The sequence below is a fragment of the Dermacentor variabilis genome, chromosome 2 (genome assembly GCF_050947875.1).
Source record: "Dermacentor variabilis isolate Ectoservices chromosome 2, ASM5094787v1, whole genome shotgun sequence".
Lineage (NCBI taxonomy): Eukaryota > Metazoa > Arthropoda > Arachnida > Ixodida > Ixodidae > Dermacentor > Dermacentor variabilis.
This window is the reverse complement of record NC_134569.1, coordinates 99,577,390-99,603,447: the sequence shown is the minus strand read 5'-3', so window position 1 is coordinate 99,603,447 and position 26,058 is coordinate 99,577,390. Positions and strand designations below refer to the sequence as shown.

Below are 26,058 nucleotides of genomic sequence, written 5' to 3'. Positions count from 1 at the left end.
CAGCGTAAAGACGAATATTAACGGACACACAATGTGGCAAGTCATTAATATATAATAAGAAAAGAAGCGGGCCTAAAACGGAACCTTGTGGGACGCCGGATAAAACACTGACAGGAGAGGAAATAGAGCCGTTAAAGTGCACAGACTGAAAACGCTGGGTTAGCAAGCTATGTATCCAACCAACCAGAGAAGGGTTATTTAGAATGGAGTTAAGCTTGTAGAGAAGTTTTGGGTGTGGGACGATGTAGAAAGCTTTGGATAAGTCAGCAAAAATGCCGTCAATCTGTCCGCCTGAATCTAATGACTGACAAATATTGTGCGTGAATTCGATTAGTTGGGTAGTTGTGCTATATCCGCGACTGAAACCATGTTGGTAATTGAATAGGATATTGTGGCTTTCAAGAAATTCCGTGATGTGTTTAAAAATTATATGTTCGAGTAACTTGCATGAGTGGGCAGTTAATGAAATGTGTCTGTAGTTCTGCAGAAGTTGAGCGTTACCGGATTTGTATATCGGAATGACCGTAGCAAGCTTCCAGGATTGGGGAACAGTGGAGGTGGATAATGATTTACGGAAGATAACGGAGAGATATCTGCTTGTCCAAAGGGAGTAGCGAATGAGGAAGGAATTGGGTGTCATCTGGGCAGCAGCTCTTTTTAGTATCTAAATGGAGGATCATGTTCAGAACACCTGAACTAGCGACGACGATGTCTTCAATAGGAGGGTATGAGTCACAGCTAAAAGGTGGAAATGAAGAGTTATCCTGCGTGAACACAGAATGAAAATAGGTGTTAAAAGCGGAAGCAATCGTGAGTGAATCTGAAACTGCAACGTCCTTAACAACTAAACTGTTAGTTGTGCTCTTACTTGGCATTATTGATTTCCAGAACATACGAGGTTTTGTTTTAATTAATTTTGGCAAAGTAACAGCGTGGTAGAAATTCCTGGCAGATGTTAGTTTCTGGCGAAGTTCCTTCTTGGTATCATTGAACTCTGCAATTTTGTCAGGATTACCATTTCTTTCAGACTTGCGCAATCGCGAAACACGACGCGATAAATGCAGTAGCCCTCTTGTCATCCACGGTGAATTAATATTTTTCTTTTTTGTTTTCAGGGGAACAAACTGGTTAATACATGTTTCAACAATATTGTCAAAAACCCTATGGCAGCATCGACATCATTGTTCAAAGATAACTCATGAAACTTCTCAAACAATTCGCTAAGTGTGTCGGTAATTGCAGCATCATTGGCACCGCTAAAATCACGAAAAGTGCAGTACTCAATCCGTGGTTTGGGAACAATACAGCAAACCGAGAACAGTTACCACTGTGTAGGACATAACTCAAGAACTATAGTGGCTACACAGAAACTAATGACATGTTTGAGATGTGCTTGTGATGCCCTATAAGTGGATGGATTTTCAAATCTCTAGTACAAAAATTAAAAAAAAAAATTTGGAGGAGCATCTCTCCTTAAAGGTCACTCAAGAACTATGGTGTTTAAATGCTTGTCTGCGGCCTATTCCTTCAATAAGAATAGGTCGAGCGGTTTTCTTCACTTCTGCACAATGTATAAATTCGAGGTGCTGCTGCTGACCGTAATTTCTTGGTTTTATGAATACAATGCAACAACACTAAGTGTATGCCGGTGCAGTGTTTGCATCCATGTCTGACAACCTTCTTTTGCAGGGACTCTTCTCAGAAAGATCTAAGGCACAAAGTACGTCACAAACAGCAAGATGCCAAGGAATCTGACAGCCGCTCACCATCCCCCAAGGTTTGTGCATGGATGCTTTATTTTTATCCTTTTGGAATGTGTTTTGACAAATTGTTGGGGACGTAAGTAGGTAAAGCCACGAGAGGGAACTAAAGTTGTATGACATTTGGTATGCTCTTTGTTTTGCTATGAGCTTTAACCTTTTGAGGGTCGATTTTTTTCGCCATATGCGACCGCCTAGGGTCGATTTTTTTTATTGCAGATTTCAATTCTTCTAAGGGACTTATTTCGAAAAAAATGTACTGTAATTTTTCTAGGGTGACTGTAAAGTGAGAAAAAAATATTTTGCGTTGGTTTATATGTACTGTTGATTCATGAATAACAACAATAAAAACAAGGAAATGAACTTATCAGAATTAGGAATTTGATGCATTGTAATACACATAAGGCTTAGAAAATGTGTGCACGAGATTATTTTGCAAGAGTCAAATGTCCCTGCCCTTACACTAATATTTACATCCATAGCGTAATTGAATTGTGTAGGTGAATGCACTCAAGAAAACTGTGGTTGTGTGCCTGCCAAAAAAAGCAAAACAAACTTCCACTAATCTTCATCTTATCACCAACCAGAGGCCATTAGTTTTCGTGAGTCTCCAAAAAAAGAAAGCAAAAGAAAATGCATGCACGGCGGCATCCTTCCTATGCACACCCCTGTGAGCAATAAATTGGCAAGAAACAGGCATTCGCCCTTTGAGCGATTAGTAACGAAATAGCCATCAGTTTGGCGAGCGCAAGAAGCGCTCTTTATTGATGCTGTACATATTGTACAGCATCCAAATAAATAAACTACATACATGGGATTTTTTTTACTGATTGCCATAATTCAATAAATTGTTTGCTCAGGAGTGTGTTGCATGCATCTATTGTTTTGGGTACTACATGTCAATTGCAAAATGATGCCTGCAGAATTTATGGCTTTCCTGGAATCAACTGTCAGGCCCCTTTGATTAGCTGAACATTGACTGCTTTCTTTCTGCTTTAATCCACCCACTGTGGTAGCCCAGTGGCTATGCCATTGAGTTGCTGAGCTTGGCTTGCCCCTCCATTGTCAGAAGTGAGAGGGCAAAATAGTCCATTTGCCCCCCCCCCCCCTCCTTCCTACTTGAAGCTGACCCACTGTTGGCTGCACACTGAAAAATGCAACACAACAACAGTTCAGGCCAAGTTTTCTTTCAGAAGCACACCTAGACAAACTGCAGCTAAATACATTGCAAATGCGTAGTCGGAAACAGTCTGCATTTCCGATACACACCATCCATCTGTAATATATAGACCGTTTCATCGGGCGAAAAGGATAGGGCGCGCGGAGAGCCTTTCCTCCTCTCTGGCTTGGGCGATCCGGCGCGGCGCTGCTTGAAAGTATTGCTGTCGCGTGCTGCGGAGCGATATTGAGATGTTTTAGATGGTATTTTGTGAAATTTACGCCGTGTCCGTTCATATCAGGTCGTCAGGGAAGCCTTTCGGTGCATCGGTAACTACAGTAGGCAGAAATATCTTTTGGGAGCCCAGAAATGTGACGCGTTTTATAAGCCGCGGTGTACGCACATTATCAGTCGCGGTGTGTGTATGTGTTGTGAACTATTTTACTTATATCGGTTTTAATTCAACAAAGAAACCCGGTGTCTCTGTATTAGTAGCATGAAATGGTAAATCTGCTCAATATCTGATCGCTTGGCGTAGGGAGCAAAGCATAAACATAAGAGCGCGTGCTCGTGCACTGCCAACCTAAGGCAACCACGAAACATCTAAGCGGCAGGCGCAATCAAATATTTGTGATGCACCGGCATCGTTCTCGCGCATTTCAAGTCTAGTAGGCTTCAAATTACCATATGTCTACGCTAGCCTTCCTGCATGAGGCCGATGGCGCTGCTCAACACAGCGATCACTGCGGTTTGTGAACCAGCACGGTACATATGTAAGCTGTGCGCTTTGGCATTGCCTTTTTTGCCTGCATACAGCCATAATATATGAAGGATCGCATAAAAAGAATGCGATGCCTATTTCTGAGGACAAAATTTCCGTAATGCGTGTGAGTGCGTCGTAGTGAACGGAACAAACACAACCGAAAAAGAAATTCGGTTATAATCCTCTTTCTCGAAAAAGCAAGAGAAAACGGGCTAACGCCGCAATAGGGCCTCGCATAGTCACGCCGCACAACGTTTATAAATATATAACCGCTGATGCGGTATGCTTGGACCATGCGGTATATAGAACAAAGATATATGTAATCCAGCACTTACCACTGCTTAGGACGCTTGCGCAGTTCGTAAACAGTCCCTTTGCTGGACAAGCGTAATTCAGACTGTAAGGTATGCTGCTATCACTTGCCGAAACTATTTTATTCAGGTGCGGAAACCTCACCCATCGAACCAAGTAGTCACGCAATGTAACCTGCAGCGAACAGTTTGAACGCTTGCCAAAGTATAACATCACAGCTCCTATCGTAGCAGAACGGTACCCACGATCACGCTGTTATGATCGTCGCGTATGTTTCCGCAGCTTAGAACTAGAGGATAATACTGCAATAAGGTCACATTAGTGACTGGAACATTCAGAAATACACAATTCATCTCCGAGGCTGATTGCAGACTCGAATATGCGCGCACACATCGCGTTGCGTGTTCTGTCCACCTCAACGCCAGCAGAAATTCCGGCCATGATGCCTTAAACCACTTCAGCATGTTTCACAGAACCGTTTACTACGTAGAAGACGCACGTCATACTAAACAGACCGCACGACCGCGAAAACAAACGCCAGAAACTGCCGCCAAGCGTATACCTGCCATGCAAAAGACCGCTTTCACCCAAGCCAGTATGGCGCTGCTCATAGGCGGCGCCAGTGCGTTCGCAATATGGCGGCGCCTACGAAAAAAGTTCTATAATTTTATCTTGGAAGATTAGCTCCCTTTTTTCTATGACACGCGGCCACACCAGCGCCTTCGCTACCGTTCCTACAGCAAACCTTCTTTGTCATTGCAATATAAGTATACTGACAGCACCGACAGTTATAGATAAAATGGTGCCACCTGTTTGCAACATCAGCCCTTTTGTTGTCTGCCACATATGCTCATTGAAACTGTTGTGTAGAAAGCGTAGTTTTCATGCTACAATTCTGCTATCAAAAATAGCTTTTGTGAACAGTTTTTCTACGATTAAGAAAAATGTCAACTTCCTTCGATAGCTACATGTGTAGCCAGTTTAGGCAAAAAGAAATAAAAAGAAAACAGCCATGGGATTGTCTTTTGGCCATTACTGCGATGTATTGTTGCAGGTGACACTTAGCTGGCCACACGTGCAAGAGAAAGAGAGTGCGGGTGCAGGGGGCTTGCCTCCCCTCCCCCCCACCACTCGAAAAATAGTTGATATGCTACTCTCACGGTTTCGATCTCCGCATTGGCGGCCACATTTCGATTGGGGTGAAATGCAAAAATGCTCTTCTTCTTTGATTTTGTTGCACGTTAAGGAAAGGGACACTAAAGGCAAATACTAAGTCGACGTGGGCTGTTTAAATACCATTTCAGAAACCTTGGAACGTACATTTCGTGTCAAGAAGAGACTTAGTTTACAAGAAAATTGCATCTCAAGGGTCTGAATACCTTTTTCAAAATTCAAATCTCTCACCACCTAACCGGGGTAGTGGTGATCCATACGCCATCACCACCCTTTGGTGCCGTCGGCGAGTTTTATAAAACGGCGCCCAGTAGATGGCAGTGCCGAGCTAAGACAGAGCGGTGGATTTGCCGCTGCAGCTGCTTTTTGGTCAAGTGGCGTAGACCGTTCGCGCATCCTGCGACATCACATGGAAGTTGAATTCTCTGCTACTTGCAGTTTGTGCGAGTTTCGCGAGCCAACAAAACCAGCGCAGCACTATGTGATAACGGAACTACCGAAATGCGAAAGCGTGGGCGGTGCAGAGTCGAGTTAAAATGAAACCTTTCAACCACTCGCGTTGTTCTCAAGGGTAATTTGAATGAGTTCTTTTTTTTTTTTAAGAATGAAATAGAACTGGGCAAGTTGAATTTTATTTCGTCTTATATACAATACAATGATGTCTTTTGCAGCGAGGGGTTGAGCACTAGTAGTGGAATTTAACTGAGGAGTGCTTTCATCATCGGGCAAGTACTTCAATGTCCCGGGGGAGTTTTTAATCATATCCTGCATTTACTTCAATTTCTCTGTTATTAAGGCTCTGTTCGGGATAATATTGACGCCTTACAGATTCTCGAGCACTAATCTACCACTTTAGCTTGACTTAGCATTTGCCTTTAGTGTGCCTTTAAAGAACCCCAGGTGATCCAAGTTATCTGTAGACACCAACTGTGGTGTGCCTCATAATCAGATTGTAGTTTCGACATGTAAAATTCCCTAATTTTTTTTTTCTGCTGTAATCTGCATTTTATTTTGTCTCTTCCAGAGGAGGAAGGTATCTACCAGCAGTGGTGCAGGTGGTGGTAGTGTGACTGTCACCACAGCAGTGGTGGGAAGCAGTAGTGGAGGTAGCGGCAGCCGCAGCCGGCGTACAGATGCTGAAAGCAAGATCAAGTCAACTGTCGTGGTGACTCGGCCACGGAGCCCTTCATCAGGCGAGGAGGAAGTGCCAGCCAAGGACCCCAAACCACCCAAGAACTGGGAGGGGGCAGCCTCAGACGGTCAGTGTAGCAAAGCATTTGTAGCGACCGTCTGTCACTAATTTGTCCCCTGCTTCTGTGAAATTCAGTTACCTCGCCTGGCCTCCACGTGAGGGTCCTTGCTTCTGCTCTTTCTTGGGACCTGAGGTGGCTGCCCGACAGGGGCGCTATGACTGCCACTCGGCAAACCTGTTTTACTCTGTCATAAAGCCAGTCTACTCTTCGTTCTCAACCTGTCAAAACCTGTCTTACTTGCCTCCGTTAAACCGAGCTCCTAACAGGTGGTGACCCAGGATGTTTACGTTTTGTTTTTTTCCAAACACTGCCATGGACGATGCTGCTCCTACTCCTGCTGACAGAGAACACTGCACAATTACGTCTCCTGTCATCGTCGCAGAGCTTCAGCTTCCCAGCTTTGGCACAAGAATCCTCGAGTTTGGTTTATAAAAGTAGACGCCCCTTTTCAATTCTGGCGCATCACCTCACAGACAGTAATGTACGTCCACGTCGTCGCCGCGCTACCCTTCGACATCGCCGATTTCATAGACGACTTGCTAGCGGGTATGCCTTCGGCCACAGCATACAACAACCTAAAACGCACAGTCCTACAGTGCCTTGAGCCATCGCAACAGAGTAGGCTTCAACAGCTCCTCTCTGAGGAACTCGGCGACCAACGATCATCACAACTCCTGCACTGGTTGCGTCATCTGCTGGGTGGCCACTCTGCAAACGAGAGCCAGCTTTCAATTTTGTGCGAGCTGTACTTGCAGTGCCTCCCACAGTCCGCACGCGTTGTGCTTGCAGGTTCCGATGAGACAAGTCTCGATTGGCTAGCTGCACTCGCTGACCGCATATGTGACTACTCGTCTGTGTCACAGCTACCTATCACCGCTGTGAGAGTCTCAAATCCAGGAGACCAACTCTTACGCCTGGAGGAAACAGTCAACCGCCTTACCAGTGCACTGGAGAAGCAAACGACGGGTGGCAACATTGGCAACCAACTTCGACGCAACCATTTGCCTTCACAGTCTCGCAGCGCATCTAGGGACTCGCCGTGCCAGTTGCGCTGGTACCACCGTCGCTTTCGCTAACAAGCAAGTCTCTGCGCCCAGCCCTGTTTATGGAAGGGTACTCTTCTTATGGTAGATGCGTCGACTGCGGCAGTGGGCGCAGCACTATAGCAGCACGATGGCACAGACTGGAGGCCACTGGGTTTCTTCTCAAAGTACCTCAAACCCACAGAAGCTCACTACAGCACTTTCAGGAGGGAGATGCTGGCCTTCTATTGCGCTGTCAAGCGTTTCTATTCTTTTCTTGAAGGCTATAGCTTTTAAATTCTGACTGACCACAAGCCGTTAACCTTCATTTTCAAGAACAACAGTTCCTCGTACTCAAAACATGAGCTTCGGCAACTTTCCTTCATTCTCCGAATTTTCTACGGACATCCGCCATATTTCTGAGACCGAAAATCAGGCAGCTGACGCACTGTCACGGATTGGCGCTTTGCCTGCATGCTCTGTGGATTTCCAAGCTCTAGCCTCCGCCCAGCAAAACGGCCCCGAGCTGTGCCAATTGTGGGAAAAAGGCTCGTCCTCCAGCTTGTGGAGGTGCCGCTTCCCTACACAACAAAATTGGTCATGTGCAACACATCGCAGGCAGCTCCTCGCCCGTTCATGCTCCATCAGTTTCAGCAGTCAATATTTGATATACTGCATGGGCTAAGCCATCCCTGCATCAGAGCGACACTGAGGCTTATCACAGACCGCTTTGTCTGGCCAGCTATCGACAAAGATGTTCGAAGCTGGGCAAGAAGCTGCCAAGCCTATCAAGCTGTGAAAGTGAGCCGGCACACGCATTCAACACTGCAGCCGTTTCAACCACCATGAGAGCCATTTCGATCCAGTGCATCCAGGGCCTCTTCCACCCTGCCAAGGTTTCAGGTACCTTCTCATGTTTTTTGACCAGTACTCAAGGTGGCCTGAGACAACGCTTCTACAAGACATCACGTCCGAAACAGTGGCGGGAGCATTTGTTCCTACGTGGGTATCGCGGTACGCTTGCCCTTTGCGAATTACTGACTGAGGCTGACAATTCCAAAGCCCACTTTTTTTTCTGCCCTGGCGAGACTGCTCGGCAAATGCCTGCATAACACCATGGCTTACCACCCACAGAGCAGCGGCATGATCAAGCGTCTCCCCTGACAATTGGAAGCGTCATTGGCCGCCACGCTTGACAGACAGCGCTGGGTGAAAAGGCTACCCCTAGTACTACAGCTGCGAACAACAATCAAGAATGAATTTGGAGTCAGCGCTGCCGAGACGCTCTATGGATCAGTAATTTGCGTGCCAGGCCAGTTTTTTGGCACCCAGCAAGGCACTCCCCCAGCGGTGGCACAACACTTGGAGAGGCTACATTCCTGGCTCAACCAGCTTTTACCTAACCCCCCCCCCCTCCCCCCGTATCGCCTGCGGGCAGCCTGTGTTTAGTTTTCCGACAATGGAAACAACCATACACGTCTTCCTGTGGCGTGACTCTATCAAGCCACCATTGACTCCTTCCTGCGAAGGCCCCTTTTGTCTGGTTTCGCATTCAGAGAAAACCTTGAAGATTGACGTACGTGGCAAAGAAGAGACAGTATTGTGTGACAGCGTAAAACCCACCTATCTTGAACATTAATGCTTCATTCCTTCCGCCACTCACACTTAAGCCTCTGGCATTCTAGAGGGGGAGCCCTTGTAGGGACTGTCTGTCAGTGTGGTTTCCCCCCCCCCCTTATCGCTTCTGTGAAATTCAGTTACCCTGCCTGACCTTCACGAGGGGGTCATTGCCCCTGCTCTGTCTTGGGACCTGAGGTGGCTGCCCAGCAGGAGTGCCACCAGGGCCACTCAGCAAACCTGTTTTACTGTGGAATAAAGCCAGTCTACTCTTTGTTCTCAACCTGTCAAGACGTGTATTACTTGCCTCTGCTAAACTCGGCTCCCAACACATTCATTTCTTTAATGCAATTAGCTTTTTTAGCCTACTTTGCCCACTTCGGTATGTGTTGGCTGTCTGCTATCTAGCCCCTCAAATTTTGCTCCTGCACACAAAACAAAAAAGGACATTACGTGTCTGACTTACAAAAGTGAGACCGCATTCTTCTAGCTGGCTATGAAAATTCGTTTTAGACCTGAAAAAGGCGCTTATTCAGTCGTACAGTAGTTAATTCAAAATCAGATATGTTGAGCCCCAATTCTACAGTGCCAGTGAGACAAAACTGGCTGCGGTTGTGAGGCTTGCACGGGTCTCAGGACAAACTGGTGAAACGTCTAGTCTAGTTATGGGCCACCATTGCATATTTAACTGTAATGGAGTGGTATCCGAAGGTGGAGGTGCTGTGGTCTACTGCGACACTTGGGTGTATTAATGTGATTAGTATTCTTAGCCTACTTCCCCCACTCCAGATTGTAAAAAAAGTTTTTTTTTTTTGTACAGGAAATGTGTAAAAAATGCAAAAAGAGTGTAAAAAAAGAGATATCGTACCATGTGTCGCCTACTTTTCTCTCACGCTGGGTATCTGACCTGGCGCTATGACACATTGGACGTGAAATCATGCCATGTCTCCTACTTTTGTCGCATGCTGGGCATCCAATGCGGCACTGTGGCACAGCAAAATGCCTCAGATGTGACTACTGTTTCGGTATGTCGCACACCATATTGGATGCTGAATCGTTCTGTGTCTCTTACATTTTAGAAATGGCCGCGGGGAAAGAAATTGCTCAGAATTTCACCCCGCATAATGAATGTACCCCCTATTGCACAAAATTTTTCGGTGAAAAAAGTGCGTTCAGTTTACGTGGGCTGATGCATTACGTCTCTATCCACATAATAAAGATATGGTTTGTGCACTGCCAGCTTTTGAAACATTTTGGCACAACCCTTTCCATCATTTACTGTGGCCATTTTCATGCAGTCACTTTTTTGTAGAGGTATCATGCTGAAGTTCTCTTTTATGTCCTGGACAGACTGGCCTATTGATGATGCACTTCTGGACTACAAGGAGGAACTGTCCCTGGAGATGAAGCGGCAGCAGCTACAGAGGGAGCTGGACCTTCTGCAGAAGGAGAACCATCCCTCAAGCAGTGGCAGTACTGGCAGCAAGGGGGCCGCTGGCAGCGGCAGAACAATCGCTGCTGCTGCTGGGGCAGCTCCACCAGGACCTCCCAGCCACACACCTGGCAGCACAAAGGTTGCACGCGTGGCGCATCCCCCACAACAGGTGAGCCTGTACTTGCTTGCCATATTGTGCACCGAAGGAATTTGTAGCAAAGCCTACAGGGGAACAGAAACACCTTTTATAATTATTTTACCACATTGATACGGTCGAACCTCAATATAATTAACATGGATGTAATGAATTATCAGTTATCGAGAAGTAAATCTAAAATGTGATTGGTCATGCTTTCATTCAGTGGAGTATCCTCCCACTGTAACAAAATAAAAAATGCGAGACTTGATGTGGTATTAGTTACGGCAAAGCAAATTTTTGTTTACACAATCCTCAAAATATACTATAGTAACAAAAATGTCAAATACCGTCAATGATTGAATGTTCACATGTCTGATTTTATTGCATTAGCAATTATATGGACACTCAAGCCACATTTCTGCTGTCTGCGTCGCTGTTGCTGTGATGCTCCGTATAATGTCCAAGGACAATAATATTGTTGCTGTGCACCATATGCTTTATGTGCGAGTGAAAGCATGCAAGGGTGACTGGACAATGGCGGTTCAATCTCGTGCCCGCAAGGGGGGAAAGCGGGGAGGAAGCGTGCATTCTTCTGTCGTGTGCATGGCACCGAGGGGAGGGGAGAGAGGCTGCTGCGTATGGCGTGGCTGTGCTGGCCCTATCTTGAAAATGATCTGCGATGAGTGCAGAGTCTAGGTGCACTAGGGGCTCATAGCTTTGTGTGCGCTGTGTTTTCGCCACTTAGTTTGCGTTGAAGCGAGAGGCAGCACGAAGGTCCATTCGCTTGCTGCTGCTGTCGCATTTCCTCACTCCAGTGTTTTGACAGCGAATTTCTGCTGTTCAACGAGTGAGATGTCAACAAAACTTGTCAAAAAGTTGTTTACAAACATACACTTGCCTCTGACCTGGTCGGTTTGTATTTCGGCTATTCTCATGCTGTTTCTACAGATAATAATAAGTACAGTCTACACATGCACTGAATCTCCTTTCCTGGCAACTTAAACAGAGATAGATCACGCTCTGATAGCCACGTGATTGTGGGATTCTTCGGTGGAGTCGCTCCAGCATTTTTTTTTTTTTTTTCGTTTAATCACCGCCCTCATTGATGAGATACTTGGGGTGCAGTTGGCACCACTTGAAGCTGCTTGATGATTATGAGGGACAAGAATTCATAATAGCAATCAATGAAGTTGCCCGAAACCCCATCACTATAGATGGCTTGCACTGACACTATCCTAGCTGCCATGTTGGAGGACCAGCACCGTGAGCGGCTGTGTACATGGCATCTTACAGGAGTTGTTCTGCTGTGGTTCTGGCACAACGCCAGCAGCTTTTAGACCGTGTCTCTACCACATTCAAGACAGGTTACCCATGGCAGTGAATATCATACACTGACGTCATCCAGGCCACCATGTTGGAAGACAAGCATGGTGAGATGCTGCATCCAGGATGTCACATGAAAGCTATCTATACTCATACGACAAATCGCAAACTCCACAAATGCCGCCATTAAAACTTGGCGGCTTGGCTTGTTCTGTGGTTTGAGCATGATCGGCGGCTATTGGGTTGACTATGGTTTCCTAGTTTCAACTTTGACGGGGTGCCGGTAACATGGCCAGTGACCATACTGGTGACGAATGAAAACAAAAGTATTGCTATTCCTGCTCTGATTTTTGGTCGAGTTAACCCACGGTTGTGCAGGTAAAGACCAAATTATCGCAATGGCATGCTGTAATGTGTGAAATTTTGCTTCTCCGTATACATTAAGGGGGATCTTAAAAACCGAAAATTGCGAAAAAAAAATTGTTTTTTTGGGAACTACTTCCTTCATTATCTGTAATGCCTAATCTACACAGTATCAAAACGATTTGCCCAAAAACGCACCTGAAGTGTCCGAAAAAATATTATTTTGTCAGTGCGGACAGCCAGAAACGACCCCAAAGTAATGCAGAAGCACCGGAGTTTACGGAGCTTTTTCTTGTTTTTCCCGCTACTGAGTTCCACCATCTCAGTATCGTTCGAAAGCTCAAAGTTCCGCCTTTCAGTTCCCCACATCCTCGCCGATGATAGCCGCATAGAAAAAGAGCAAACGTAAAACAATTAGGGGCAAGTCTGATGAAGCTCGCGATGCACGCGGCCCTGCTATTGGCTCAGCACACCAGTGCACTGAGAGGCGCTTTCTGATTGGCTGTTGCTATAGCAACTAGGTCTAGCAGACAAGCTCGTCTGTTAGGCCTGGCAGTGGGTCTCTTTGACAACTGCTGATACGCCATTTCTTGTATTTCGAATGTAACTATCAAGTTGACCACATTGAAAAAAAAAAAGTTTGAAACTGAACACACGCCCATGAAAAGTGAAGCACAAGCCGTCTACTTCCTACGACAAGACGGGAGGCGGTTATCCCAAGGTTCAAACGAGCTCTCAAGATCGTGCCGGAGATAAGTCACTGCATTGCGCAATCTCATACCGCATCGGGAATAATGCAGCAGTGAAGATAACAATTTTCCCCTCCCCTCCATGTAGGTTTACTTTAGAGATCGCAGACGATGTGTAAATGCCTATTCCCGTGCCTCTCGCGCGTGCGCAGGTTCGTGCTGGTGTATTCCAGAGTCTGTTACGAGCTTATACGTGCGCCTAATGCCTACATCAGCGGAATAATTTTGTGTTTTTAATTATGTTTTAATTATTATTTACCGGTTTTGAAGCTTGAGATTTATATTTTCCCAGCTTTTCTTTTGTTTTTCTTTTATCAAGTGTAGCTTTTTTTAAAGTCTCAAATTTTGGGATCAGCACTGTGTTCCTCCACTCATTCAATACTCGTCATTCTTTTCTTCCCTGAAGCTAGGCGAGTCAGAGAGTGCACAAAAACTATGACATACTGTCTTAGCACGCTTAAATATTTTGAAATCTTGTAGAAATCACCAACAAGAATTCACATTCTTAAAGCTACAACCTTAAATTTTAGAACTTTGACTAAAGTACAGATACAGACCTCCAAGTGCTAGCTTGCAGTATTTTAACATCCAGCAACATACCTGCTTCATTTTAGCTATGTTGTTGTACTACATATTTTGCAAATCATATCCCAAATATTTAACACAATAATTGTAACTACTTTCTTTTTTTATTATTGACCTCAGAAAAAGTTGTAATTGCATATTTATAAGCAGTACACAAGATTGGATGTGTCCTGAAAGTTTCACGTGTGTAGAGCGAGTATCAAAAAGTGTTGTTCTGGATGCCATATCCCCTCATATTGACGTAGAAGTTCTGTGGAAACCTGCAAGGTGGAGAGTAGAAATTGATAAAAGGAAAATCATACATCCACCCATTCGTAGCAATTGCTACAAAGGAAACCCATACGGGTTCCTCAAAAGAAAAGCCTCAGAGTTGAAGAAAAATTCGTCCTGGTCCGGGACTCGAACCCGGGACCACCGCCTTACCGGGGCAGCTGCTCTACCATCTGAGTTAACCAGGCGGCTAGCAGATGGCAGGGCGAAGTCGAATTTGTCGACAACACGAAGCATAGGCAAGAGTTTGACTTAGAAGTTCTGCGGAAACCCGCAAGGTGGAGAGAAGTAATTGATAAAGGGAAAATCATACATCCACCCATTCATAGCAATTGCTACAAAGGAAACCCATAGGGGTTCCTCGAAAGAAAAGCCTCAGAGTTTAAGAAAAATTCGTGCTGGTCCGGGACGAATTTGCCTCATATTTAATGCTGTTTGTTTTTTGTACTTTCCTCAAAACACAAATTTTGGGCTCCATGTAATACTCAGGCCTTGATATCTCAACACCAAGAACAGATGGAAATAAATTTTTTTTTTTTTTTGCAGAACAGAGCCTAATGTATACTCTTGCAGTATAGCAAGCAAATTTTCTTGTATTCACTTTGGAAATTAAATATTTTGCAACAATTTCTGCCACATGGTTGCCATATATTGTGGGCTTGGATTCAGTGGGCTGTAATATATCTGTTAAGGGCCAGATAAAAGATATGCGTGCTATCTTTCATTCCTTAGTCTTTATGCTATCTAAACATGCCTTACAAATAATTTTTTATTGTACCATTTATTTTCCATTGTGGCCTTAAACAATGGAAGGGAAATGTTAATTATCATAGAAGCTAATTGGCCTACAACATAACTAATTACATATTAGAAATCAGCACAAGAATCTTCATAAGACTGCTAAGTTTCATTAATATTGATGAAAAAAGATGATTAACATTATTTAAATAGCAGTGCCCACCCTTAAGTCCATAGAGCCAGTAGCGGTGCAGCAAAGCTGTCCTAATAATCAAGCATGTCGCCACATGATGGTTTGTAAACGAACCGCACATACAATAACGCAAACATGGCGGCCATGAACACAGTTGGTGCCATGTCGACTAGGCATAAAAAAAAGAAAATGCGGTGTAAACAGTGCGGTTGACAAAAAAAAATTTGCCAGTGCTTAAAGTCAGGGGGAGCCTGGGACGGCCAGGCCCCCGCTCGCATTTTAAGGAGGGATTCAGCACCCCCCCCCCCCCCCCCTTCGCGGCAGATCAACTGTAGCACTGCGGTACCCATTCAAGAAGCGTTGGAGTTGGTTTTATTACCAGTTGTGCCTTGTGTGGGGTAGTTCTAACTCTGAATGATACAATCAGAATGATACAATCACAATTAATCGGTTGATGTGTCATGAGCAAAAACAGGAAAGCAGGTATTGTTGTACAGTTGCATGCATTTCCCCGAGGCCCTTGATTAAGACACTTGACATAGCATACTGTTTCATAGCTGAGCGTGAAGCTAGCTGCTTGTGAATTAGTGTGTGTTCACCTTGGTTTGTTTAGGTTACCAGATCATTTTCATTCATTTAGTTCTGCATTATGATTGCTGTGTTATACCAAAGGCATGTGCATTTTGTCCACTTTTCAATGTAAGTCTGTGTGAAACCATAAAATGTATCGTTGTTGTCTCTGATGTTGTCAGTCAAGCAAGGCAAGTACCTAATGTTCTCTGTCGCAACTAGACTTATTTGCTTTGAGTTCACATATCTAACTCTTTTTACCTCCCGAGCTATTTGTGAAAAAAAAGAAAGCGTTTGCAAAATGCTAATTTTTTATAAGTGCTTGATTGAATTGGCAATTCAAGTAAATGCCTGAAACACAATAAGAATAACAGTTATTTACAGAACACCCATGAAAAATTTGTTTAATCCTAGAGAAAGTCAGCTTGACTACACTGGTTTTTCAGCGCTACTATAAAGCAGTCAAAAAGTGTACGTCCCAACCAAAACTGCTGTGGCCTGTGAAACGTCCCCAGCCAAAACTTCAGTAAAATCCTGGCATTTTTCCTACGTGCTTGTATTCTTTGACCTGTCCTGTTTCTTTTCCAGATCTTGTGATTCAACGCTACACACACACACACACACACACACACACACACACACACACACACACACACACACACACACACACACACACACACGTGTGTGTGTGTGCGTGCGTGCGTGCATGTGTGTGTGTCTGTTTGGAGGGCCCCCCTTCTTTAATGATGAAATTTGCCGATGGCTGGCAGAGTGGCTGGTGACAAGTTGTCGCTGAAAGCTCACCATGAATATGTTGCACTCACAGACCTTATCGGTAGAGGTGTGCAGATACTCAAATACATTACCAGATTGAATTGAATAGTGAGCGGTCGAATAATTTGAATTGCGAATCAAACATCTACAATTCGATTTTAGAAATGTTTGGTATATTTGGTGTAGAGACGCAGTGCCACGTGTCGAGTGCGCTGCAAAGCCCATAGTGCTCAGTGTGGCCCAAGGGAGTGTAGCACTTCGTTTTCGACACAATAGGAGCGCTGAGCATGCCCCGGATGGGCTGCCCCGGCTGTCACAGTACTGCGCTTTGTCACTGTGAGCGCTCCCAACCTTGGCCCAATGTGGGGAATCACACATATGGCATCCGAACACAACTATTAACATAATGGCGGCATGTCGACCGGGGCCGCCGGTGCAAGATTTGTCCGGCTCGACAGGACCGACCAAATTGATAACGCGACGTGGACAGAAGGGATGGCAACAAAAGCAGCGCGTGTTTCATAAAATGCGGAAGCATGTGCTGATTAGCAGGCCAACTAGCTGCCGATAATCATACAGGTCCTGTTACGTACGTGACGACAAACTTCATGCCACTTCAACAGCCATCAATCTAATCTGCATGTGCGATCTCAGGACTGATCACTGATGAGCCACCCGTATGAATGTATTAGCAGCAAGCATTCTGCGACAGCCTGCAGCCCGTTACTACATTGGCCAGTGGCGAATTTTTGTCACAGTCATGCTTCCTAGGCCATTAGGCCTAATTGGCGTGGCTTCTTCGTTCATCGCCGACTAAAGCTGTTGTGGTTTGGTGCTGAGTCGACACAGATCTATTTGCAGCAGCCATGCAACACATTGAAATCCAGCAAACTGCCTCGGAAACGAAAGCTAGCACACGAGATGGCAGCAAAGTTGCTCACGATCGCTATCTTTGTGAAACACCATATGTCGGTCTCTTTTTGTAGCTTCAAGCACCCCATCACAATACTAGCTTTGCATTTACACTGCGGGCACGAAAGTGTCATGACTCGGTTGCATGCATTTGTGTGAATGGTGGATAAACGACGGGGGTAAGGGGTAGCATCGCATGAACTTGCTGTGATTGTCAGATTTCAGAATCTTTCACAGGTAGCAAATCACAGCGCACCTGACAATGAAATAGCGTGTACGGCGCCTGCTCTTTACCATTGGCACCAGCTATGTGCGGAGCGGTAGTTGAGTCACGTGATGTGCAGATTGGCCTTACGATAATCCACCTGCCGTAAAGGTGCAATCACCTTTCTGTATTTTGGAGAAAAATTGGAAAGCAAAACTTTCTGTGCAATAAATAAAAGAATGCCGCAAAACACAGATCCACTATAAACTAAGAATCTCATTGGTAATCAGTTCAACAGAATGTCATTAATTCATTAGTTTCAGAGGAAAAAAGCACTTGATTTTATTCAACAAAACTTATATTAATAAGAAACATACTTTCCAGACTTTCGTGTATTATAATTGAGCTATAATCAGTCCTGGCATACTAATTTGGTGTTCCCTTTAATAAGAGTAGACTGCATTGTATATCTTGATTGCTGTCTACGTAAGTTACCGAGAGCTTGCTACATTCTTTTTATGCGATGCTAGAAAACTCCTGAACATGTGCAGCACTATATTTTCTTGCCCAAAATTTGTAAGCATTAAATTTTGTGAAAAATGTTTTGATATTCAATATTTGATTCGAAATCCACTATTTAGAATTCGCACACCCATACTTATCGGTGATCAAGCATGAGATCAGATGCACAGGCCAGGCTCATAGCCAGAGTAGCAGAGTTCGGATCCTTGTGAAGTACCCTCCGTGGCCAAAAAGTACCCAGCAGTGGTACGCAGCCGTAGAGACTTGAAACAGTACATACGAGATGCACATGCATGTTTTGACCAGTGGCTTGACTTTGTTGCACTACAGTCAGGATACTAACGTGTCAATCCCCATTGATAACACCAATGGCATGATTGCGTATTCGGGTCGGTACGGAGTGCCTGTTGAGGTGTCTTGTGTGCTCTTGGACAAAGGAACGACAGCACAGTAGTGAAAACAAGTGAGAGGATATTTATTGTACCTTTTATGCACCAGTGCTAGCTAGCCGAATTAAAACCAACGGAAGATGCTGAAGGACGAATTGAGGAAGTCTGACTGACTCACCGTGACAGTATATCGAGCAAATACGTTTGCTCGATGCTGGACACCAACATGTACATCATTTGCGTGTGAAGCCTTGCAAACGGAGGTGCCTACAAGCGAACAAGAAGGCATTGGCAGGACAGTCCTACAAAGCGCCCTGCAGGGTGCGCATGTGGACAGACTGCACATGCTAAATTCTCCCAGCAAAAGAGGAGGAGCATACTTCCTTGTGCACATGAGTATCGCTGCCGTCAGGCGGTGTTAGCAGCGGATCATGCACCATCTCTTGTACAATTGTGCAACTTGGAAACCACATGTACCACGCAGAGACGCCGGATTCCAGGAGACATAAAATAGCCATGTGGGGAAAACATCGGGGAACATGACGGAGTCAAACATCCTCCCAACCTTCCAACTTTAAATCGCTACAGGCTATTCACTCTGGCAAAACACACTACACAGTCTAACATCAATGCTTGCTTCATGGAACAAGATGCAGTACATGTGGCAATGGCTGCACGAAGGAAATGCCCTTGCATTCTTGTCCATAACATGCGCGGTGACATTGTCGCTGGTGTACTCTGCCAGCATCCGTTGCTCACAACAGCAGCACTGCAGCGCACTTGTCGGCAGCCTCAGCAACACGACTCCAGGCCAGGACTCCATAGCAGCGACGAGTTGGTCGTCAAGAGCAGGGGTCACTCTCACCAGCAGGCCTTCCCGTCGAGAGGGCTGCAGCAGCCTTTGGTGACTGCTGGCCCCTATCCCAGCTGCTGAGGGTTGCGAGCCAACAAAGGTGGCTATTGCACCAAACTTGCCACGGACATCTCCATTGCCTGGGGGTGGTTCGATCATAGTCTGAGGCAGCAGGCAGCGGTGCAGACGATATGATATGATGTATAGAAAACAGTAAAAGCTTGTTGATTGGAATTCCGCCAGGAAGCTACGAATATTCGAATTATTATACCGAATTCAAACTAATGAAAGCCAGAGAAAAAAAAATATCTTGGTTAAGGTGCGTATATAGTCCGACGTAGCGTGAGGGCGTGCGTGCACACGCTACGTCACATTGGCAAGAACAACAACGTCTATAGTTCAATACACTGATGCAGCCAACATAACCGGATGCAGCCAGCGTGGTCCGATGTGGCCAACATCAAGATGGCTCTTGCTCCATCCGTGCGTTCCTCGCGCCAACTGCGCCGACTTACAATACACTGCATGAAAAAAAAAAAAAAGGCTCACGCCACTTTGTTGACGGTTGCAGACAGCCATTCAAAGTGTTCAAAGCAGCATGCGGTTTGGGGATCATTCTCCACATGCTCCGAAGAGAGCAGCCAGCGAAGTCTAGAGGGGACGGCATTCCGGCTGGCATAGTGCAAGCAGCGTAGTGTGACTGGCAGCAAGTGACGCGCGCCAAAAAAGTCGGGACTATAAAAGCGCCTTTGCACCACTTACGCTCGCCGCAGGAACAAGAGCTGCGCTCTAAAATGCACCCACGGAACGCTGCACAACCTGCTGCGACGCTGGTCCCCAAATCTCGAAGGCTATGCTTTTTGGTTCTGTGAGCGCCAATAAACATCACGGCTGCCATGTTTAAAACATTACTTGGTGTCGCTTCTTGGCAGAGCACCTCGTAGAGAAAGAGCATAGCCTACAAGATGTTACAGAAAGATGTAACAGAAAGATGTAAAGAAAAAAAAGAAAAAGAAAGAAACACGCAGCGCCGCATCCACGTTTTTATCTTGAAGGTCTTGAGAGAGGGAGAGAACCAACCTGCAACAGAGGCGTTGGCCATGCGCGGCGCGAGCGATGACACCAGTGTTGCCAATGTTATCCTGTGCGCTAGCACTCTCCCCATCCACAATGGCACAGAGTTCGAATTATCGGCGGTGGAGTGGATTTCAGTGTTAATTAACGGGATGTGTTACATATTGCTTTCTATATATTGTTGGACGGACCATGGCAACTACTTTGAAACTAATTTGAAATTTCGAATCCGAAATTTCAAATTAATGAGTTGTAAATTAACGAGCCTTTACTGTACAGCGATATGGTGACAGCCACTGTGCTGGCTGTCGTAAAACTGCTTGTCATGTAGCTCGAACGTGTTGTCTAAAAGTGCTTTAGGTTTTGCTACCACATATGGTGTGCCAGTGATTAAAACTTACTGCTGTGGTTTCATGTTCTCCCAGCCCAAAAAATTTATTTTATTTTATTTTTGAATAAAGGAACACCGAAGGCAATACTTAGTCGATGGGGACTGCTCAAGTGCCATTCCAGAAACCTCGATGAAATGACTAGTACTGCTTGTTTCGTGCTAAGAAAAAGCTTAGTTTACGAGAAAATTGCATCTGAAGGGTCCGCATGCTATTAGCATAGTTCAAATCGCTCACCCCCAAACGGGGAGTGGTGACGTGCATATGCCATCACTGCCCTTTAGTGCCATCGGTGAATAAAACAGCGTTCAACAGATGGCACTATCATTTTCTGCGCAAAATGCCAGCGTGCAGCCGTAGAGAAACCGAGCCATGACAGATTGTTGCATTTGCTGCTGCAGCTGCTCTTGGTCAAGTGGCTTGGACTGCTTGGGAATCTCATGACAGCACATAAGATGGCATTCTCTGCTGCTTGCAGTTTGTGTGAGTTTCGCAAGCAAGAAAAATCAGCGCCGCACTATGCGAAAACGAAACTGCTGAAACACGAAAGCATGGGAAGCACATAGTGGTGAAGGTGGAACCTTTTGATCGCCTGTGTCGTCAGTGAGTTCTTCTTTATAAAAATCAAATAGAACTGGACAATTAGCATTTTCTTTTGTTTTATAGTACAATACAGTGACCTTTTATTACAAGTGGTTGTGTGCTTGTGACATAATTGTAATGAGGAGTGCCTTTGTCATCGGGCAAGTACTTGAATGTCTAGGGGAAGTCTCTAATTGTGTCCTGCAGTTACCTCAATTTCACGATTACTAAAGCTCTGTTTGCGATTATATTGATGCCTTAGACGTTCTCATGCACGGATTGATCACTTTAGCTTGACATATATTTGCCTTTAGTGTCCCTTTAAGCCTAGTGGCCAAATGAAACTTGGAAAGCAGAGAAACTGCTGCTAATTTCATGATTTGCAATAGTGGAACTCACAGTGTAGTATCCACAGGTTTTCCAAAACAAACAAGACTTCTGCTCAGCATGCGAGTTTCCAGTAGCCATTTTTCATTGGCCTGATAGGCCACGTTGTGGTGCCGGGTTCAAACCATTCAGCAAGTTTTAAGTAAACTTGTTCGATTACTATTACTATAATAATGGTTACATTGTCAGCTTACCTAGCGGCACCCTTCGCACCTGCTTGGCACCGAGCAGGCAGCAACAATGAGTCGCTCGTTTGCTCGTCCTGCAAGCTCTCCATTAGCTGGCAAGGCATCACGCAGCACGCTGTTGCAAGAAGCTTGCCACTAGTGTGTATTTCGTACTTCCTGTAAGTGAGTGGAAAAAGTTGCATGCAGTGCACTGTTGCATGAACACACCTTCACAGCAAAGTACATTGTACATTATGTGCAAGTGCATTATTCACCATGTAGACAAAATCCGCCCAAAATCAAAATAACAAAAGTCTTGGCTCTTGGAAGTGTATGGGTGCTGGCCGGGACCTGAGGTTGGCATTGAACTAACGATAGTCGAATTGTCAGAGATCTACTGGTGAACAGAGGGATTGCATGTTTTCGCTGACACTGTGTTAGACGGGCTATAGTGAGTTGTGTAGGGATAGGGTTAAGGAAGTTTCCTGCCAGCCGCGAGTGTCAAGAAGATGGCTACATGCATTGTGGTTTGTCCCAGGGCCAACCAAGTGGCAGCAGTGAATCGTCGAGTGAGTCTGACGATTCATCGTCCTCGGACTCTTCAAGTTCCAGCTCTGATGATGAAGATGACGACGATGACAGTGAGGATTCATCAAGCTCTAGTTCATCCGGCGCTGCATCACCGTCAGCTGGCCGTGGCAGTGGGGGTGCTGCGCCACCGCCACCACTTGCGGAAGGCCAGCGCCATCACCGAGGTCATCGTGGTGGTGCAGAAGAGCGTGGCACCACGGCACACCGTTCTGTTGATGGCAAGAGCAGTCGGGAGCCACCTCGTTCTGGATCATCTTCACGTGGACATGATAAAGATGCTGGGCGGTAAGGAAGCATGCTTTTGTTTGTATGCTGGCTACGGCTCAATAAAGATACACAGCTCAACCCCAGAATAATGAAATCGGCGAGGAAAGTGAAAAAATTCGCCGCTGCAAAAATTTTGCAGTTGCGAAAGAGACATCACAGATAGGGAATGCATTGCAAACTGAAACATTACTGTCGAAATTCTGTGATACCAGCAGTAGTGGATGATGCACACAGCCTTGTCACCTGTAGCTGATAGCTGCAGCTGACTAGTACTGTAATTACAATGTGAATTACACAGATGTATTCCGCACATTAGGACGGGAGAGGCGCTTCCTTTATGCAATATCCAGGTGTGCACTACACAAATAACAGTGCAGAGATAGCACATGTCTAGCGTCATCAAATTTAATTTAGTTTGAACTTTTTGTGCGCAGCTGTGAAATTCGTTTCGGCCACCTTCTGTTTTTGCTGGGTAGGAAAAGCGCGAAAGGATACTTTCAGTGTAACCTTGTTTGAAGCGTAGCGCCTTTTCAGAACACTGGGGTAGGTCATAGCTATCAAAATGAACACTCCAGTATTCACTCATAAATCACTGAAGCCAAATGTTCTTAAATACTGTAAATGCGCACAACACAAGATGTTTCTGTAGATTACATGTCGTATTTGCTCGAACCTAATACACACTTTTTTCTGATAAAACGGGTCCAAAAATTGTGTGCGCGGTAGAATGGAGTAGTACCCTAAATCTGTGTTACCATATTGCCATCGGCATTTCAAAATGACCGCCTTGTACGCGCTTTGAGCCTAGCTGCCGTAGCTTCCTCCACGTGCTACAGTATGTGTTTAGACAATGCTTCCTTTGGCTTAGGTTAGTGCACCATCTGTCTTCCCGTTTTCTGCGTTTCCTCTATCAGCATGGAATTGCCGACTGCACTTGCTGAGTTCAGACATGCTGAGTTCATCATGATGCCACAATTAAAAGGAAAGCGAACACGTATGTGGATATGGACGGAAATTGGGCCACATCACGGCCATTCGGAGTTCCCCGAGTTTGCTACAGGACTGGTGCAAACAAGAGAGGCATTCTACTCTGTACGGCATGACCACGCGGCACCTATCTCGAAAGCGATCTGCGACAGAGACGAGAGTGTAGATATCTAGGTGCACCGCACTGTGTTCTCGTCGGTTAGTTCGCATTGAAGCTAGAGGATGCACAAAGGTCGATTCCCTCGCTCCTGCTACCGCACTTCCTCCCTCCAGGGCTTTGATAAAGAGTTTCCGCAGTCATTGTGCGAGACGTGTTCATATTTGCTTGTGCGCACGTGACACCATGCTTGTTAATTTAGTTAATAAGCAAATGTTTAAAAGTTTATACGGCTGATAAAACTACTTTCCTTACTTTTCGTATAGCTGTCTACTAATTTGCTATCATAATCAATACTTCGGCTTTCGGCCGAAACTGCAACTTTTTTTATTTATTGGAACATTAGTGCATTGAAAGTAAATCTTTGTTTTTTGCAAATGAGACAAAGTTGTATTCCTGTATGAAAGAACGAGGTGCACAGTACTGTTAAGGAATTTTGTTTTTTTAGGTCACGGCAAACGAGTGTGCATTACAATCGAGGCCTCTTTTTCCCTTTATTTTTGGTCATGGAAAACAGGTGCGCGTTACAATCGAGGGCGTGTTAGAATCGAGTAAATATGGTATATACCCTAAGCTGTAGTAACGGTACTTTATATAAGCTCTGCCATAGATAAGTCACGCTGTAGTAGCAGCAGCAGAAGAGATCTGTGATTGACTGACATTCTTAAAATGGTAGCATACCACTGACTTCTGGATGCTGCTGATCTTGCTGAAACTTCGCATTGGTGATATGCCAGTGTGCAGTGTTTAACATCAGCTTCCACACTACAAAACAATTGGATCAATGTACCTGGCACAGTGCAATTGTGTAAACATACCATCGTTGTGCACTATTATCAGAAAGTGCTTTAGTACTAATGTCCAGCAGTTCCAACCTTTCGATGCTTGATCTTCAACGTGTCTTGAATTTTGACAGCCATGGTCGTGACCGGCATCGGGGGCGGTCGAGGGAGCCACCCGAACCAGGCAGAATGTCGCCAAGTCGACGAGGAGGTGGTCCTCGGGATGGTGGTGACTATGAGGGGTACGCGGGCCGGTCTCGCGGCCCCCGCACCCCCAGCCCTGGGCCACCGACCGATTCCAAGCGCAAAGCTGCCAACAGCAGTGTCCAACCGTGAGTGTTTTCTCTAACGCTATTGTGGGTTTGCAGATTCTCAACACTGCTGTGCATGGTGCATGGTGCATTCTGCACTGTTGCTTGGAAAAAGTGTTGCAAGTTGAAAAAGTGCAACCTTATTATCTAAATGCAATAGAACCTCATTGATACATTTTGGAAGAATAACGCGAAAAAAACATACTAACTGGGAAAACGTACGATATGAAGTAACTAAAAAAAATTTGACAGGCTCAACTATTGTGGACATCTATGTAATGCAAAGCGCCATGCAGATCGTTGCGGCACATGACACTGATGCATGTTGACCTGGTGGTGCTTCAGCGGCTTGAGATGCATTTTGTTGTTTTCCTATTGTGTGGTGTTTTAAGTGTAGATACGGCAATTGAAGTGGTCAAATTGTCAAAATTTTCGATTTTCTGATTTATATTTTTTCGCAATCCACGGACCTTTATTTACCTTGTGGTGAAATATTATAACGAAATACGGGGTAGAAATCGAGAAAACCACTTTCGTATCAAAAATTGCGAAAAAATCGGGCTTCGGAAGGCCCCATCACACCACGGATCGCCCAGCTATTCGTTGACGCAGCGCCGCCTTTTGGTATCAACGTAAAGAGGAGAGATCGGAGCTAAAGATAGCCGGAGTGACGCATTTCTCCACCGGAAAATAAGCCAGCAAACGCAAGCGAAAAAAAGGCAAACGTGGCACTTTGATTTGGCGTAGCGGTCACGTTGGGCACAGGGCACGCTTCTGTTGGCTGTTGTAGATTTGAATTGCTAACGAACCTCTCTCGCGCGTATTTGTGCAGCAGCGAGCTGCGTGTTCCTATCAACGTGATTGACAATCGTGGCAGCTTACGCACGTTTTCTGCGATGAGCCCAAAAGGAATGAAGTTCTGAACAGCCCACATGTACAGAAAACCACGAAAGGCGTAGAAAAGAGGGAGAAAACTACTCGTAGAAACAGATGCCGCCGAGCTTCTTGACGAGGCACGACCGGCGCAAGTCGGTGACTGGGAACGCACGCCCGCGCGCGCTGGCCGACGACGCGACCACAGAACACCTATGCGACCGCGAGCGATGGTGAAGGCACGACTGCGAGCGACAGTGAAGGTGCAACCGCGAGCGACGGTGACGTTACGTCCGCGTGTGGTCGTGACAGCAGTGCGACGTCAGAGGAGCAGAAGTTTCCGCGTCAAATATTCGACTGCAGATTTCAGCTCCAACTTCACTAACAAGAGACAAGAGCGGACGTTTTGAGT

At 45.5% G+C, this 26,058-nt stretch overlaps 1 protein-coding gene across 3 annotated transcripts in view; it reads left to right on the top strand.

Moving 5' to 3' along the window:
• Positions 1-26,058, top strand: part of LOC142572383 (uncharacterized) — an 88,656-nt gene that overhangs the window by 13,349 nt on the left and 49,249 nt on the right. For all 3 annotated transcript variants that reach the window (XM_075681464.1, XM_075681463.1, XM_075681462.1), the window contains exons 4-8: positions 1,690-1,777; positions 6,192-6,426; positions 10,410-10,663; positions 22,217-22,554; positions 24,597-24,794. In XM_075681464.1, coding sequence (XP_075537579.1) covers positions 1,690-1,777; positions 6,192-6,426; positions 10,410-10,663; positions 22,217-22,554; positions 24,597-24,794 — 1,113 coding nt within the window. The remainder of the gene's footprint in view (positions 1-1,689; positions 1,778-6,191; positions 6,427-10,409; positions 10,664-22,216; positions 22,555-24,596; positions 24,795-26,058) is intronic.